This window comes from Scyliorhinus torazame, chromosome 24 (genome assembly GCF_047496885.1).
Source record: "Scyliorhinus torazame isolate Kashiwa2021f chromosome 24, sScyTor2.1, whole genome shotgun sequence".
Lineage (NCBI taxonomy): Eukaryota > Metazoa > Chordata > Chondrichthyes > Carcharhiniformes > Scyliorhinidae > Scyliorhinus > Scyliorhinus torazame.
The window spans coordinates 5827321-5844696 of NC_092730.1; the positions used below are offsets into that span (position 1 = coordinate 5827321).

At 47.7% G+C, this 17376-nt stretch overlaps 1 protein-coding gene across 1 annotated transcript in view; it reads left to right on the top strand.

Annotated features, from left to right (window-relative positions):
* The window catches only part of LOC140399837 (echinoderm microtubule-associated protein-like 3), a 76047-nt gene that overhangs the window by 14278 nt on the left and 44393 nt on the right, over positions 1 to 17376 (top strand). The window contains exon 4 of the mRNA XM_072489291.1: positions 12750 to 12847. Coding sequence (XP_072345392.1) covers positions 12750 to 12847 — 98 coding nt within the window. The remainder of the gene's footprint in view (positions 1 to 12749; positions 12848 to 17376) is intronic.

Below are 17376 nucleotides of genomic sequence, written 5' to 3' on the forward strand. Positions count from 1 at the left end.
TCTGACTATCCAGTGTGAGTGAGGGAGGATTTAGTCTGACTATCCAGTGTGAGTGAAGGAGGATTCAGTCTGACTATCCAGTGTGAGGAAAGGAGGATTCAGTCTGACTATCCAGTGTGAGTGAAGGAGGATTCAGTCTGACTATCCAGTGTGAGTGAAGGAGGATTCAGTCTGACGATCCAGTGTGAGTGAAGGAGGATTCAGTCTGACTATCCAGTGTGAGTGGGGGAGGATTTAGTCTGACTATCCAGTGTGGGTGCGGGAGGATTCAGTCTGACTATCCAGTGTGAGGAAAGGAGGATTCAGTCTGACTATCCAGTGTGAGTGAGGGAGGATTTAGTCTGACTATCCAGTCTGAGTGAGGGAGGATTTAGTCTGACTATCCAGTGTGAGTGAGGGAGGATTCATTCTGACTATCCAGTGTGAGTGAGGGAGGATTTACTCTGACTATCCAGTGTGAGTCAGGGAGGATTTAGTCTGACTATCCAGTGTGAGTGAGGGAGGATTCAGTCTGACTATCCAGTGTGAGTGAGGGAGGATTTAGTCTGACTATCCAGTGTGAGTGAGGGAGGATTCAGTCTGACTATCCAGTGTGAGTGAGGGAGGATTTAGTCTGACTATCCAGTGTGGGTGCGGGAGGATTCAGTCTGACTATCCAGTGTGAGGAAAGGAGGATTCAGTCTGACTATCCAGTGTGAGTGAGGGAGGATTTAGTCTGACTATCCAGTCTGAGTGAGGGAGGATTTAGTCTGACTATCCAGTGTGAGTGAGGGAGGATTCATTCTGACTATCCAGTGTGAGTGAGGGAGGATTTACTCTGACTATCCAGTGTGAGTCAGGGAGGATTTAGTCTGACTATCCAGTGTGAGTGAGGGAGGATTCAGTCTGACTATCCAGTGTGAGTGAGGGAGGATTTAGTCTGACTATCCAGTGTGAGTGAGGGAGGATTTAGTCTGACTATCCAGTGTGGGGAAAGGAGGATTCAGTCTGACTATCCAGTGTGAGTGAGGGAGGATTTAGTCTGACTATCCAGTGTGAGGAAAGGAGGATTTAGTCTGACGATCCAGTGTGAGTGAAGGAGGATTTAGTCTGACTATCAAGTGTGAGGGAGGATTCAGTCTGACTATCCAGTTTGAGTGAGGGAGGATTCAGTCTGACAATCCAGTGTGGGGAAAGGAGAATTTAGTCTGACTATCCAGTGTGAGGGAGGGAGGATTTAGTCTGACTATCCAGTGTGAGGAAAGGAGGATTTAGTCTGACTATCCAGTGTGAGTGAAGGAGGATGTAGTCTGACTATCCAGTGTGAGTGAGGGAGGATTCAGTCTGACAATCCAGTGTGGGGAAAGGAGAATTTAGTCTGACTATCCAGTGTGAGGGAGGGAGGATTTAGTCTGACTATCCAGTGTGAGTGAAGGAGGATTTAGTCTGACTATCCAGTGTGAGGGAGGGAGGATTTAGTCTGACTATCCAGTGTGGGGAAAGGAGAGTTTAGTCTGACTATCCAGTGTGAGGAAAGGAGGATTTAGTCTGACTATCCAGTGTGAGTGAAGGAGGATTTAGTCTGACTATCCAGTGTGAGTGAGGGAGGATTTAGTCTGACTATCCAGTGTGAGTGAGGGAGGATTCAGTCTGACTCTCCAGTGTGAGGGAGGATTCAGTCGGACTATCCAGTGTGAGGGAGGGAGGATTTAGTCTGACTATCCAGTGTGAGGAAAGGCGGATTTAGTCTGACTATCCAGTGTGAGTGAGGGAGGATGCAGTCTGACTATCCAGTGTGAGTGAGGGAGGATTTAGTCTGACTATCCAGTGTGGGGAAAGGGGGATTTAGTCTGACTATCCAGTGTGAGTGAGGGAGGATTTAGTCTGACTATCCAGTGTGAGTGAGGGAGGATTTAGCACAGCTGTCCAGTGTGAGTGAGGGAGGATTTAGTCTGACTATCCAGTGTGAGGAAAGGAGGATTTAGTCTGACTATCCAGTGTGAGTGAGGGAGGATTCAGTCTGACTATCCAGTGTGAGGAAAGGAGGGTTTAGTCTGACTATCCAATGTGAGTGAGGGAGGATTTAGTCTGATTATCCAGTGTGAGTGAGGGAGGATTCAGTCTGATTATCCAGTGTGAGGGAGGATTAAGTCTGACTATCCAGTGTGAGGAAAGGAGGATTCAGTCTGATTATCCAGTGTGAGTGAGGGAGGATTTAGTCTGACTATCCAGTGTGAGGAAAGGAGGATTCAGTCTGACTATCCAGTGTGAGGAAAGGAGGATTCAGTCTGACTATCCAGTGTGGGGAAAGGGGGATTTAGTCTGACTATCCAGTGTGAGGGAGGAAAGGAGGATTTACTCTGACTATCCAGTGTGAGTGAGGGAGGATTTAGTCTGACTATCCAGTGTGAGTGAGGGAGGATTAAGTCTGACTATCCAGTGTGAGGGAGGATTAAGTCTGACTATCCAGTGTGAGTGAAGGAGGATTTAGTCTGACTATCCAGTGTGAGTGAGGGAGGATTCAGTCTGACTATCCAGTGTGAGGAAAGGAGGATTCAGTCTGACTATCCAGTGTGAGTGAGGGAGGATTTACTCTGACTGTCCAGTGTGAGGGAGGATTTAGTCTGACTATCCAGTGTGAGTGAGGGAGGATTTAGTCTGACTATCCCGTGTGAGTGAAGGAGGATTCAGTCTGACTATCCAGTGTGAGTGAGGGAGGATTTAGTCTGACTATCCAGTGTGAGTGAGGGAGGATTTAGTCTGACTATCCAGTGTGAGTGAGGGAGGATTCAGTCTGACTATCCAGTGTGAGTGAGGAAGGATTCAGTCTGACTATCCAGTGTGAGTGAGGGAGGATTTAGTCTGACTATCCAGTGTGAGGAAAGGAGGATTTAGTCTGACTATCGAGTGTGAGTGAGGGAGGATTTAGTCTGACTATCCAGTGTGAGGAAAGGAGGATTCAGTCTGACTATCCAGTGTGAGTAAGGGAGGATTTAGTCTGACTATCCAGTGTGAGGAAAGGAGGATTCAGTCTGACTATCCAGTGTGAGTGAAGGAGGATTGAGTCTGACTATCCAGTGTGAGTGAGGGAGGATTTAGTCTGACTATCCAGTGTGAGTGAGGGAGGATTTAGTCTGACTATCCAGTGTGAGTAAGGGAGGATTTAGTCTGACTATCCAGTGTGAGTGAGGGAGGATTTAGTCTGACTATCCAGTGTGAGCGAGGGAGGATTTAGTCTGACTATCCAGTGTGAGCGTGGGAGGATTTAGTCTGACTATCCAGTGTGAGTGAGGGAGGATTTAGTCTGACTATCCAGTGTGAGGAAAGGAGAATTTAGTCTGACTATCCAGTGTGAGTGAAGGAGGATTTAGTCTGACTATCCAGTGTGAGTGAGGAAGGACTTAGTCTGACGATCCAGTGTGAGTGAGGGAGGATTTAGTCTGACTATCCAGTGTGAGTGAGGGAGGATTTAGTCTGACTATCCAGTGTGAGTGAGGGAGGAATTAGTCTGACTATCCAGTGTGAGTGAGGGAGGATTTAGACTGATTATCCAGTGTGAGGGAGGAAAGGAGGATTTAGTCTGACTATCCAGTGTGAGTGAGGGAGGATTTAGTCTGACTATCCAGTGTGAGTGAAGGAGGATTTAGTCTGACAATCCAATGTGAGGAAAGGAGGGTTTAGTCTGACTATCCAGTGTGAGTGAGGGAGGATTTAGTTTGACTATCCAGTGTGAGGAAAGGAGGGTTTAGTCTGACTATCCAGTGTGAGGGAGGGAAGATTTAGTCTGACTATCCAGTGTGAGGAAAGGAGGATTTAGTCAGACTATCCAGTGTGAGGGAAGGAGGATTTAGTCAGACTATCCAGTGTGAGTGAGGGAGGATTCAGTCTGACTATCCAGTGTGAGGGAGGGAAGATTTAGTCTGACTATCCAGTGTGAGGAAAGGAGGATTCAGTCTGACTATCCAGTGTGAGGGAAGGAGGATTTAGTCAGACTATCCAGTGTGAGTGAGGGAGGATTCAGTCTGACTATCCAGTGTGAGTAAGGGAGGATTTAGTCTGACTATCCAGTGTGAGGAAAGGAGGATTTAGTCTGACAATCCAGTGTGAGTGAGGGAGTATTTAGTCTGACTATCCAGTGTGAGGGAGGGAAGATGTAGTCTGACTATCCAGTGTGAGGAAAGGAGGATTTAGTCAGACTATCCAGTGTGAGGAAAGGAGGATTCAGTCTGACTATCCAGTGTGAGTGAGGGAGGATTTAGTCTGACTATCCAGTGTGAGGAAAGGAGGGTTTAGTCTGACTATCCAGTGTGAGGAAGGGAGGATTTAGTCTGATTATCCAGTGTGAGGAAAGGAGGATTCAGTCTGATTATCCAGTGTGAGGAAAGGAGGATTCAGTCTGATTATCCAGTGTGAGTGAGGGAGGATTTAGTCTGACTATCCAGTGTGAGGAAAGGAGGATTCAGTCTGACTATCCAGTGTGAGTGAAGGAGGATTTAGTCTGACTATCCAGTGTGAGTGAGGAAGGATTTAGTCTGACTATCCAGTGTGAGTGAGGGAGGATTTAGTCTGACTATCCAGTGTGAGTGAGGGAGGATTTAGTCTGACTATCCAGTGTGAGGGAGGGAGGATTTAGTCTGACTATCCAGTGTGAGTGAGGGAGGATTTAGACTGATTATCCAGTGTGAGGGAGGAAAGGAGGATTTAGTCTGACTATCCAGTGTGAGTGAGGGAGGATTTAGTCTGACTATCCAGTGTGAGTGAGGGAGGATTTAGTCTGACTATCCAGTGTGAGTCAAGGAGGATTTAGTCTGACAATCCAGTGTGAGGAAAGGAGGGTTTAGTCTGACTATCCAGTGTGAGTGAGGGAGGATTCAGTCTGACTATCCAGTGTGAGTGAGGGAGGATTTAGTCTGACTATCCAGTGTGAGGAAAGGAGGATTTAGTCTGACAATCCAGTGTGAGTGAGGGAGGATTTAGTCTGACTATCCAGTGTGAGGAAAGGAGGGTTTAGTCTGACTATCCAGTGTGAGGGAGGGAAGATGTAGTCTGACTATCCAGTGTGAGGAAAGGAGGATTTAGTCAGACTATCCAGTGTGAGGAAAGGAGGATTCAGTCTGACTATCCAGTGTGAGTGAGGGAGGATTTAGTCTGACTATCCAGTGTGAGGAAAGGAGGGTTTAGTCTGACTATCCAGTGTGAGGAAGGGAGGATTTTGTCTGATTATCCAGTGTGAGGAAAGGAGGATTCAGTCTGATTATCCAGTGTGAGGAAAGGAGGATTCAGTCTGATTATCCAGTGTGAGTGAGGGAGGATTTAGTCTGACTATCCAGTGTGAGGAAAGGAGTATTCAGTCTGACTATCCAGTGTGAGGGAAGATTTAGTCTGACTATCCAGTGTGAGTGAGGGAGGATTTAGTCTGACTATCCAGTGTGAGTGAGGGAGGATTCAGTCTGACTATCCAGTGTGAGTGAGGAAGGATTCAGTCTGACAATCCAGTGTGAGTGAGGGAGGATTTAGTCTGACTATCCAGTGTGAGGAAAGGAGGATTTAGTCTGACTATCCAGTGTGAGTGAGGAAGGATTTAGTCTGACTATCCAGTGTGAGTGAGGGAGGATTTAGTCTGACTATCCAGTGTGAGTGAGGGAGGATTTAGTCTGACTATCCAGTGTGAGGAAAGGAGGATTTAGTCTGACTATCCAGTGTGAGGAAAGGGGGATTTAGTCTGACTATCCAGTGTGAGTGAGGAAGGATTTAGTCTGACTATCCAGTGTGAGTGAGGGAGGATTTAGTCTGACTATCCAGTGTGAGTGAAGGAGGATTTAGTCTGACTATCCAGTGTGAGGAAAGGAGAATTTAGTCTGACTATCCAGTGTGAGGGAGGATTAAGTCTGACTATCCAGTGTGAGGGAGGGAGGATTTAGTCTGACTATCCAGTGTGAGGAAAGGAGGATTTAGTCTGACTATCCAGTGTGAGGAAAGGAGGATTTAGTCTGACTATCCAGTGTGAGTGAGGGAGGATTTAGTCTGACTATCCAGTGTGAGTGAGGGAGGATTTAGTCTGACTATCCAGTGTGAGGAAAGGAGGATTTAGTCTGACTATCCAGTGTGAGTGAAGGAGGATTTAGTCTGATTATCCAGTGTGAGGGAAGGAGGGTTTAGTCTGACTATCCAGTGCGAGTGAGGGAGGATTTAGTCTGACTATCCTGTGTGAGTGAGGGAGGATTTAGTCTGACTATCCAGTGTGAGGAAAGGAGGATTTAGTCTGATTATCCAGTGTGAGGAAAGGAGGGTTTAGTCTGCCTATCCAGTGTGAGGAAAGGAGAATTTAGTCTGACTATCCAGTGTGAGTGAGGGAGGATTTAGTCTGACTATCCAGTGTGAGGGAGGGAGGATTTAGTCTGACTATCCAGTGTGAGGGAGGGAGGATTTAGTCTGACTATCCAGTGTGAGTGAGGGAGGATTCAGTCTGACTATCCAGTGTGAGGAAAGGAGGATTTACTCTGACTATCCAGTGTGAGGAAAAGAGGATTTAGTCTGACTATCCAGTGTGAGGAAAGGAGGATTTAGTCTGACTATCCAGTGTGAGTGAGGGAGGATTCAGTCTGACTATCCAGTGTGAGGAAAGGAGGATTTAGTCTGAGTATCCAGTGTGAGTGAGGGAGGGTTTAGTCTGAGTATCCAGTGTGAGTGAGGGAGGATTTAGTCTGACTATCCAGTGTGAGGAAAGGAGGATTTAGTCTGACTATCCAGTGTGAGGAAAGGAGGATTTAGTCTGACTATCCAGTGTGAGGAAAGGAGGATTTAGTCTGACTATCCAGTGTGAGGGAGGATTTAGTCTGACTATCCAGTGTGAGGAAAGGAGGATTTAGTCTGACTATCCAGTGTGAGGGAGGATTTAGCCTGACTATCCAGTGTGAGGGAGGATTTAGTCTGACTATCCAGTGTGAGTGAAGGAGGATTCAGTCTGACTATCCAGTGTGAGGGAAGGAGGATTTAGTCTGACTATCCAGTGTGAGTGAGGGAGGATTTAGTCTGACTATCCAGTGTGAGGGAGGATTAAGTCTGACTATCCAGTGTGAGGGAGGATTCAGTCTGACTATCCAGTGTGAGGGAAGGAGGATTCAGTCTGACTATCCAGTGTGAGGAAAGGATGATTTAGTCTGACTATCCAGTGTGAGTGAGGGAGGATTTAGTCTGACTATCCAGTGTGAGTGAGGGAGGATTTAGTCTGACTATCCAGTGTGAGTGAGGATTCAGTCTGACTATCCAGTGTGAGGAAAGGAGGATTTAGTCTGACTATCCAGTGTGAGTGAGGGAGGATTCAGTCTGACTATCCAGTGTGAGTGAAGGAGGATTCAGTCTGACTATCCAGTGTGAGGAAAGGAGGATTTAGTCTGACTATCCAGTGTGAGTGAGGGAGGATTTAGTCTGACTATCCAGTGTGAGGGAGGATTTAGTCTGACTATCCAGTGTGAGGGAGGATTTAGTCTGACTATCCAGTGTGAGGGAGGATTTAGTCTGACTATCCAGTGTGAGTCAGGGAGGATTTAGTCTGACTATCCAGTGTGAGTGAGGGAGGATTCAGTCTGACTATCCAGTGTGAGGAAAGGAGGATTTAGTCTGACTATCCAGTGTGAGTGAGGGAGGATTCAGTCTGACTATCCAGTGTGAGGAAAGGAGGATTTACTCTGACTATCCAGTGTGAGGAAAAGAGGATTTAGTCTGACTATCCAGTGTGAGGAAAGGAGGATTTAGTCTGACTATCCAGTGTGAGTGAGGGAGGATTCAGTCTGACTATCCAGTGTGAGGAAAGGAGGATTTAGTCTGAGTATCCAGTGTGAGTGAGGGAGGGTTTAGTCTGAGTATCCAGTGTGAGTGAGGGAGGGTTTAGTCTGACTATCCAGTGTGAGGGAGGATTTAGTCTGACTATCCAGTGTGAGGGAGGATTTAGTCTGACTATCCAGTGTGAGGGAGGATTCAGTCTGACTATCCAGTGTGAGGGAAGGAGGATTCAGTCTGACTATCCAGTGTGAGTAAAGGATGATTTAGTCTGACTATCCAGTGTGAGTGAGGGAGGATTTAGTCTGACTATCCAGTGTGAGTGAGGGAGGATTTAGTCTGACTATCCAGTGTGAGGGAAGGAGGATTCAGTCTGACTATCCAGTATGAGTGAGGGAGGATTTAGTCTGACTATCCAGTATGAGTGAGGGAGGATTTAGTCTGACTATCCAGTGTGAGGAAAGGAGGATTTAGTCTGACTATCCAGTGTGAGGGAGGATTTAGTCTGACTATCCAGTGTGAGGGAGGATTTAGTCTGACTATCCAGTGTGAGTGAAGGAGGATTCAGTCTGACTATCCAGTGTGAGGGAAGGAGGATTCAGTCTGACTATCCAGTGTGAGGAAAGGATGATTTAGTGTGACTATCCAGTGTGAGTGAGGGAGGATTTAGTCTGACTATCCAGTGTGAGTGAGGGAGGATTTAGTCTGACTATCCAGTGTGAGGGAGGATTTAGTCTGACTATCCAGTGTGAGGGAGGGAGGATTCAGTCTGACTATCCAGTGTGAGTGAGGGAGGATTCAGTCTGACTATCCAGTGTGAGGAAAGGAGGATTCAGTCTGACTATCCAGTGTGAGTGAGGGAGGATTTAGTCTGACTATCCAGTGTGAGTGAGGGAGGATTTAGTCTGACTATCCAGTGTGAGGAAAGGAGGATTTAGTCTGACTATCCAGTGTGAGTGAGGGAGGATTTAGTCTGACTATCCAGTGTGAGTGAGGGAGGATTTAGTCTGACTATCCAGTGTGAGTGAGGGAGGATTTAGTCTGACTATCCAGTGTGAGGAAAGGAGGATTTACTCTAACTATCCAGTGTGAGTGAGGGAGGATTTAGTCTGACTATCCAGTGTGAGGAAAGGAGGATTTAGTCTGACTATCCAGTGTGAGGAAAGGAGGATTTAGTCTGATTATCCAGTGTGAGGATAGGAGGGTTTAGTCTGACTATCCAGTGTGAGTGAAGGGAGGATTTAGTCTGACTATCCAGTGTGAGGGAGGATTTAGTCTGACTATCCAGTGTGAGGAAAGGAGGATTTAGTCTGACTATCCAGTGTGAGGGAGGATTTAGTCTGACTATCCAGTGTGAGGGAGGATTTAGTCTGACTATCCAGTGTGAGTGAGGGAGGATTTAGTCTGACTATCCAGTGTGAGGGAGGATTTAGTCTGACTATCCAGTGTGAGTGAGGGAGGATTTAGTCTGACTATCCAGTGTGAGGGAGGATTTAGTCTGAGTATCCAGTGTGAGTGAGGGAGGATTCAGTCTGACTATCCAGTGTGAGGAAAGGAGGATTCAGTCTGACTATCCAGTGTGAGGGAGGATTTAGTCTGACTATCCAGTGTGAGTGAAGGAGGATTCAGTCTGACTATCCAGTGTGAGGAAAGGAGGATTTAGTCTGACTATCCAGTGTGAGTGAGGGAGGATTTAGTCTGACTATCCAGTGTGAGTGAGGGAGGATTTAGTCTGACTATCCAGTGTGAGGGAGGATTTAGTCTGACTATCCAGTGTGAGTGAAGGAGGATTCAGTCTGACTATCCAGTGTGAGTGAAGGAGGATTCAGTCTGACTATCCAGTGTGAGTGAAGGAGGATTTAGTCTGACTATCCAGTGTGAGTGAGGGAGGATTCAGTCTGACTATCCAGTGTGAGGAAAGGAGGATTCAGTCTGACTATCCAGTGTGAGTGAGGGAGGATTTAGTCTGACTATCCAGTGTGAGTGAGGGAGGATTTAGTCTGACTATCCAGTGTGAGGGAGGATTTAGTCTGACTATCCAGTGTGAGTGAAGGAGGATTCAGTCTGACTATCCAGTGTGAGTGAAGGAGGATTCAGTCTGACTATCCAGTGTGAGTGAAGGAGGATTCAGTCTGACTATCCAGTGTGAGTGAGGGAGGATTTACTCTGACTATCCAGTGTGAAGAAAGGAGGATTCAGTCTGACTATCCAGTGTGAGTGAAGGGAGGATTTAGTCTGACTATCCAGTGTGAGTGAGGATTTAGTCTGACTATCCAGTGTGAGGAAGGGAGGATTTAGTCTGACTATCCAGTGTGAGTGAGGGAGGATTCAGTCTGACTATCCAGTGTGAGTGAGGGAGGATTTAGTCTGACTATCCAGTGTGAGGGAGGATTTAGTCTGACTATCCAGTGTGAGGGAGGGAGGATTCAGTCTGACTATCCAGTGTGAGTGAGGGAGGATTCAGTCTGACTATCCAGTGTGAGGAAAGGAGGATTCAGTCTGACTATCCAGTGTGAGTGAGGGAGGATTTAGTCTGACTATCCAGTGTGAGTGAGGGAGGATTTAGTCTGACAATCCAGTGTGAGGTAAGGAGGATTCAGTCTGACTATCCAGTGTGAGGGAGGGAGGATTTAGTCTGATTATCCAGTGTGAGGAAAGGAGGATTTAGTCTGCCTATCCAGTGTGAGGAAAGGAGGATTTAGTCTGTCTATCCTGTGTGAGTGGAGGATTTAGTCTGACTATCCAGTGTGAGGGAGGGAGGATTTAGTCTGACAATCCAGTGTGAGTGAGGGAGGATTTAGTCTGACTATCCAGTGTGAGGGAGGATTTAGTCTGATTATCCAGTGTGAGTGAGGGAGGATTTAGTCTGACTATCCAGTGTGAGTGAGGGAGGATTAAGTCTGACTATCCAGTGTGAGGAAAGGAGGATTTAGTCTGACTATCCAGTGTGAGTGAGGGAGGATTTAGTCTGACTATCCAGTGTGAGGGAGGGAGGATTTAGTCTGACTATCCAGTGTGAGTGAGGGAGGATTTAGTCTGACTATCCAGTGTGAGTGAGGGAGGATTTAGTCTGACTATCCAGTGTGAGGGAGGGAGGATTTAGTCTGACTATCCAGTGTGAGTGAGGGAGGATTTAGTCTGACTCTCCAGTGTGAGGGAGGGAGGATTTAGTCTGACTATCCAGTGTGAGGGAGGATTTAGTCTGACTATCCAGTGTGAGGGAGGGAGAATTTAGTCTGACTATCCAGTGAGGGAGGATGTAGTCTGACTATCCAGTGTGAGTGAGGGAGGATTTAGTCTGACTATCCAGTGTGAGGGAGGGAGGATTTAGTCTGACTATCCAGTGTGAGGGAGGATTTAGTCTGACTATCCAGTGTGAGGGAGGGAGGATTTAGTCTGACTATCCAGTGTGAGGGAGGATTTAGTCTGACTATCCAGTGTGAGGGAGGATTTAGTCTGACTATCCAGTGTGAGGGAGGGAGGATTCAGTCTGACTATCCAGTGTGAGTGAGGGAGGATTTAGTCTGACTATCCAGTGTGAGGGAGGATTTAGTCTGACTATCCAGTGTGAGTGAGGGAGGATTTAGTCTGACTATCCAGTGTGAGGAAAGGAGGATTTAGTCTGACTATCCAGTGTGAGCGAGGGAGGATTTAGTCTGACTATCCAGTGTGAGGAAAGGGGGATTTAGTCTGACTATCCAGTGTGAGGAAAGGAGGATTCAGTCTGACTATCCAGTGTGAGTGAGGGAGGATTTAGTCTGACTATCCAGTGTGAGGGAGGATTTAGTCTGTCTATCCAGTGTGAGGGAGGATTTAGTCTGACTATCCAGTGTGAGGGAGGGAGGATTTAGTCTGACTATCCAGTGTGAGGGAGGATTTAGTCTGACTATCCAGTGTGAGTGAGGGAGGATTTAGTCTGACTATCCAGTGTGAGGGAGGGAGGATTCAGTCTGACTATCCAGTGTGAGTGAGGGAGGATTTAGTCTGACTATCCAGTGTGAGGAAAGGAGGATTCAGTCTGACTGTCCAGTGTGAGGGAGGATTTAGTCTGACTATCCAGTGTGAGTGAAGGAGGATTCAGTCTGACTATCCAGTGTGAGTGAGGGAGGATTTAGTCTGACTATCCAGTGTGAGCGAGGGAGGATTTAGTCTGACTATCCAGTGTGAGGAAAGGGGGATTTAGTCTGACTATCCAGTGTGAGGGAGGGAGGATTTAGTCTGACTATCCAGTGTGAGTGAGGGAGGATTTAGTCTGACTATCCAGTGTGAGGGAGGATTTAGTCTGTCTATCCAGTGTGAGGGAGGATTTAGTCTGTCTATCCAGTGTGAGTGAGGGAGGATTTAGTCTGACTATCCAGTGTGAGGAAAGGAGGGTTTAGTCTGACTATCCAGTGTGAGGGAGGGAGGATTTAGTCTGACTATCCAGTGTGAGTGAGGGAGGATTTAGTCTGACTATCCAGTGTGAGGAAAGGAGGGTTTAGTCTGACTATCCAGTGTGAGGGAGGGAGGATTTAGTCTGACTATCCAGTGTGAGTGAGGGAGGATTTAGTCTGACTATCCAGTGTGAGTGAGGGAGGATCTAGTCTGACTATCCAGTGTGAGTGAGGGAGGATCTAGTCTGACTATCCAGTGTGAGTGAGGATTCAGTCTGACTATCCAGTGTGAGTGAGGGAGGATTTAGTCTGACTATCCAGTGTGAGTGAGGGAGGATTTAGTCTGACTATCCAGTGTGAGGGAGGATTTAGTCTGACTATCCAGTGTGAGGGAGGATTTAGTCTGACTATCCAGTATTCTTTAGGCTCACCCTCAGCCACTCGCCCACGGGCCTACCCTGTGAACTGTGAGCTCCCTGAATGATTTGTGGGGGAAGCCTCTATAAACCCACAAGGTGAAACCGGGAAGGTGAGCAGCAATCTGTCCTTCTCTCTTCTCCCCCCCCCCCCCCCCACTGCAGTTATTACATGAATATTAATTGGTTTATGTTCCAACAGATGGTAATTTCCTGGCAATAGGATCACACGACAACTACATTTACCTCTACACGGTCACCGAGAGTGGTCGCAAATATTGCCGGTTTGGCAAGTGCACGGTAAGATATTGCCGGTTTGGGAAGTGCACGGTAAGATATTGCCGGTTTGGGCAGTGCACGGTGATATATTGCCGGTTTAGGAAGTGCACGGTAAGATAATGCCGGTTTGGGAAGTGCACGGTGATATATTGCCGGTTTGGCTAGTGCACGGTAAGATATTGCCTGTTTGGGAAGTGCACGGTAAGATATTACTAGTTTGGCTAGTGCACGGTAAGATATTGCCGGTTTGGGAAGTGCACGGTAAGATATTGCCGGTTTGGCAAGTGCACGGTAAGATATTGCCGGTTTGGGAAGTGCACGGTGATATATTGCCGGTGTGGGAAGTGCACGGTGAGATATTGCCGGTTTGGGAAGTGCACAGTAAGATATTGCCGGTTTGGGAAGTGCACAGTAAGATATTGCCGGATTGGCTAGGGCACGGTAAGTTATTGCTGGTTTGGGAAGTGCACGGTAAGATATTGCCGGTTTGGGCAGTGCACGGTGATATATTGCCGGTTTGGCTAGTGCACGGTAAGGTATTGCCGGTTTGGGAAGTGCACGGTAAGATATTGCCGGTGTGGGAAGTGCACGGTGAGATATTGCCGGTTTGGGAAGTGCACAGTAAGATATTGCCGGATTGGCTAGGGTATGGTAAGATATTGCCGGTTTGGGAAGTGCATGGTGAGATATTGCCGGTTTGGGAAGTGCACGGTGAGATATTGCCGGTTTGGGAAGTGCACGGTAAGATATTGCCGGTTTGGGAAGTGCACGGTAAGATATTGCCGGTTTGGGAAGTGCACGGTAAGATATTGCCGGATTGGCTAGTGCCCGGTAAGATATTGCCGGTTTGGGAAGTGCACGGTAAGATATTGCCGGTTTGGGAAGTGCACGGTAAGATATTGCCGGTTTGGGAAGTGCACGGTAAGATATTGCTGGTTTGGGAAGTGCACGGTAAGATATTGCCGGTTTGGGAAGTGCACGGTAAGATATTGCCGGATTGGCTAGTGCCCTGTAAGATATTGCCGGTTTGGGAAGTGCACGGTAAGATATTGCCGGTTTGTGAAGTGCATGGTAAGACATTGCCGGTTTGGGAAGTGCACGGTAAGATATTGCCGGATTGGCTAGTGCACGGTAAGATATTGCCGGTTTGGGAAGTGCATGGTGAGATATTGCCGGTTTGGGAAGTGCACGGTAAGATATTGCCGGATTGGCTAGTGCACGGTAAGATATTGCCGGTTTGGGAAGTGCATGGTGAGATATTGCCGGTTTGGGAAGTGCACGGTGAGATATTACTAGTTTGGCTAGTGCATGGTAAGATATTGCCGGTTTGGGCAGTGCACGGTAAGACATTGCCGGTTTGGGAATTGCACAGTGAGATATTACTGGTTTGGCTAGCGCACGGTAAGATATTGAAGGTTTGGGAAGTGCACGCTAAGATATTGCCGGTTTGGGAAGTGCACGCTAAGATAATGCCGGTTTGGCAAGTGCACGGTGAGATATTGCCGGTTTGGCTAGTGCACGGCAAGATATTGCCGGTTTGGGAAGTGCACGGTAAGATATTGCCTGTTTGGTTAGTGCACGGTAAGATATTGGCGGTTTGGCTAGTGCACGGTAAGATATTGGTGGTTTGGCTAGTGCACGGTAAGATATTGCCGGTTTGGCTGGTGCACGGTGAGATATTGACGGTTTGGCAAGTGCACGGTGAGATATTGCAGGTTTGGCTAGTGCACAGTAAGATATTGCCGGTTTGGGAAGTGCACGGTAAGATATTGCCGGTTTGGCTAGTGCACGGTAGGATATTGCCGGTTTGGGAAGTGCACGGTAAGATATTGCCGGTTTGGCTAGTGCACGGTAAGATATTGCCGGTTTGGCAAGTGCACGGTGAGATATTGCAGGTTTGGCTAGTGCACAGTAAGATATTGCCGGTTTGGGAAGTGCACGGTAAGATATTGCCGGTTTGGCTAGTGCACGGTAGGATATTGCCGGTTTGGGAAGTGCACGGTAAGATATTGCCGGTTTGGCTAGTGCACGGTAAGATATTGCCGGTTTGGGAAGTGCACGGTAAGATATTGCCGGTTTGGCTAGTGCACGGTGAGATATTGCCGGTTTGGCTAGTGCACGCTAAGATACTGCCGGTTTGGCAAGTGCACGGTAAGATATTGCCGGTTTGGATAGTGCAAGATGAGATATTGCTGGTTTGGGAAGTGCACGGTGAGATATTGCTGGTTTGGAAAGTGCACGGTAAGATATTGCCGGTTTGGGAAGTGCACGGTAATATATTGCCGGTTTGGGAAGCGCACGGTAAGACATTGCCGGTTTGGGAAGTGCACGGTAAGACATTGACGGTTTGTGAAGTGCACGGTGAGATAATGCCGGTTTGGGAAGTGCACGGTAAGATATTGCTGGTTTGGGAAGTGCACGGTAAGATGTTGCCGGTTTGGTTAGTGCACTGTGAGATGTTGCCGGTTTGGTTAGTGCACTGTGATATTGCCGGTTTGGCTAGTGCAAGGTGAGATATTGCCGGTTTAGCTAGTGCACGGTGATATATTGCCGGTTTGGCTAGTGCACGGTGATATATTGCCGGTGTGGGAAGTGCACGGTAAGATATTGCTGGTTTGGCTAGTGCACAGTAAGATATTGCCTGTTTGGCTAGTGCACGGTAAGATATTGCTGGTTTGGAATGTGCACGGTAAGATAATGCCGGTTTGGCTAGTGCACGGTGAGATATTGCCGGTTTGGCTAGTGCACGGTGAGATATTGCCGGTTTGGGAAGTGCACAGTAAGATATTGCCAGTTTGGGAAGTGCAAGATGAGATATTGCTGGTTTGGAAAGTGCACGGTAAGATATTGCCGGTTTGGCTAGTGCACGGTGAGATATTGCTGGTTTGGGATGTGCGCGGTAAGATATTGCCGGTTTGGCTAGTGCACGGTGAGATATTGCCGGTTTGGAATGTGCACGGTAAGATATGCCGGTTTGGGAAGTGCACGGTAAGATATTGACGGTTTGGCAAGTGCACGGTAAGATATTGCTGGTTTGGAAAGTGCACGGTAAGATATTGCCGGTTTGGATAGTGCAAGATGAGATATTGCCGGTTTGGAAAGTGCACGGTAAGAGATTGCCGGTTTGGCTAGTGCACGGTAAGATGTTGCTGGTTTGGAAAGTGCACGGTGAGATATTGCCGGTTTGGCTAGTGCACGGTGAGATATTGCCGGTTTGGGAGGTGCACGGTAAGATATTGCCGGTTTTGGAAGTGCACAGTGAGATATTGCCGGTTTGGGAAGTGCACGGTAAGATATTGCCGGTTTGGGAAGTGTACGGTGAGATATTGCCGGTTTGGAAAGTGCACGGTAAGATATTGCCGGTTTGGAAAGTGCACGGTAAGATATTGCTGGTTTGGGAAGTGCACGGTGAGATATTGCTGGTTTGGGAAGTGCACGGTGAGATATTGCCTGTGTGGGAAGTGCACGGTAAGATAGTGCCGGTTTGGCTAGTGCACGGTAAGATATTGCCGGTTTGGCTAGTGCACGGTAAGATATTGCCGGTTTGGGAAGTGCACGGTAAGATATTGCCGGTTTGGGAAGTGCACGGTAAGATATTACCGGTTTGGGAAGTGCACGGTGAGATATTGCCGGTTTGGCTAGTGCACGGTGAGATATTGCCGGTTTGGCTAGTGCACGGTAAGATATTGCCGGTTTGATTAGTGCATGGTAAGATATTGCTGGTTTGGGAAGTGCACGGGAAGACATTGCTGGTTTGGCTAGTGCACGGTAAGATATTGCCGGTTTGGGAAGTGCATGGTAAGACATTGCCGGTTTGGGAAGTGCACGGTAAGATATTGCCGGATTGGCTAGTGCACGGTAAAATATTGCCGGTTTGGGAAGTGCATGGTGAGATATTGCCGGTTTGGGAAGTGCACGGTAAGATATTGCCGGATTGGCTAGTGCACGGTAAGATATTGCCGGTTTGGGAAGTGCATGGTGAGATATTGCCGGTTTGGGAAGTGCACGGTGAGATATTACTAGTTTGGCTAGTGCATGGTAAGATATTGCCGGTTTGGGCAGTGCACGGTAAGACATTGCCGGTTTGGGAATTGCACAGTGAGATATTACTGGTTTGGCTAGCGCACGGTAAGATATTGAAGGTTTGGGAAGTGCACGCTAAGATATTGCCGGTTTGGGAAGTGCACGCTAAGATAATGCCGGTGTGGCAAGTGCACGGTGAGATATTGCCGGTTTGGCTAGTGCACGGCAAGATATTGCCGGTTTGGGAAGTGCACGGTAAGATATTGCCTGTTTGGTTAGTGCACGGTAAGATATTGGCGGTTTGGCTAGTGCACGGTAAGATATTGGCGGTTTGGCTAGTGCACGGTAAGATATTGCCGGTTTGGCTGGTGCACGGTGAGATATTGACGGTTTGGCAAGTGCACGGTGAGATATTGCAGGTTTGGCTAGTGCACGGTAAGATATTGCCGGTTTGGGAAGTGCACGGTAAGATATTGCCGGTTTGGCTAGTGCACGGTAGGATATTGCCGGTTTGGGAAGTGCACGGT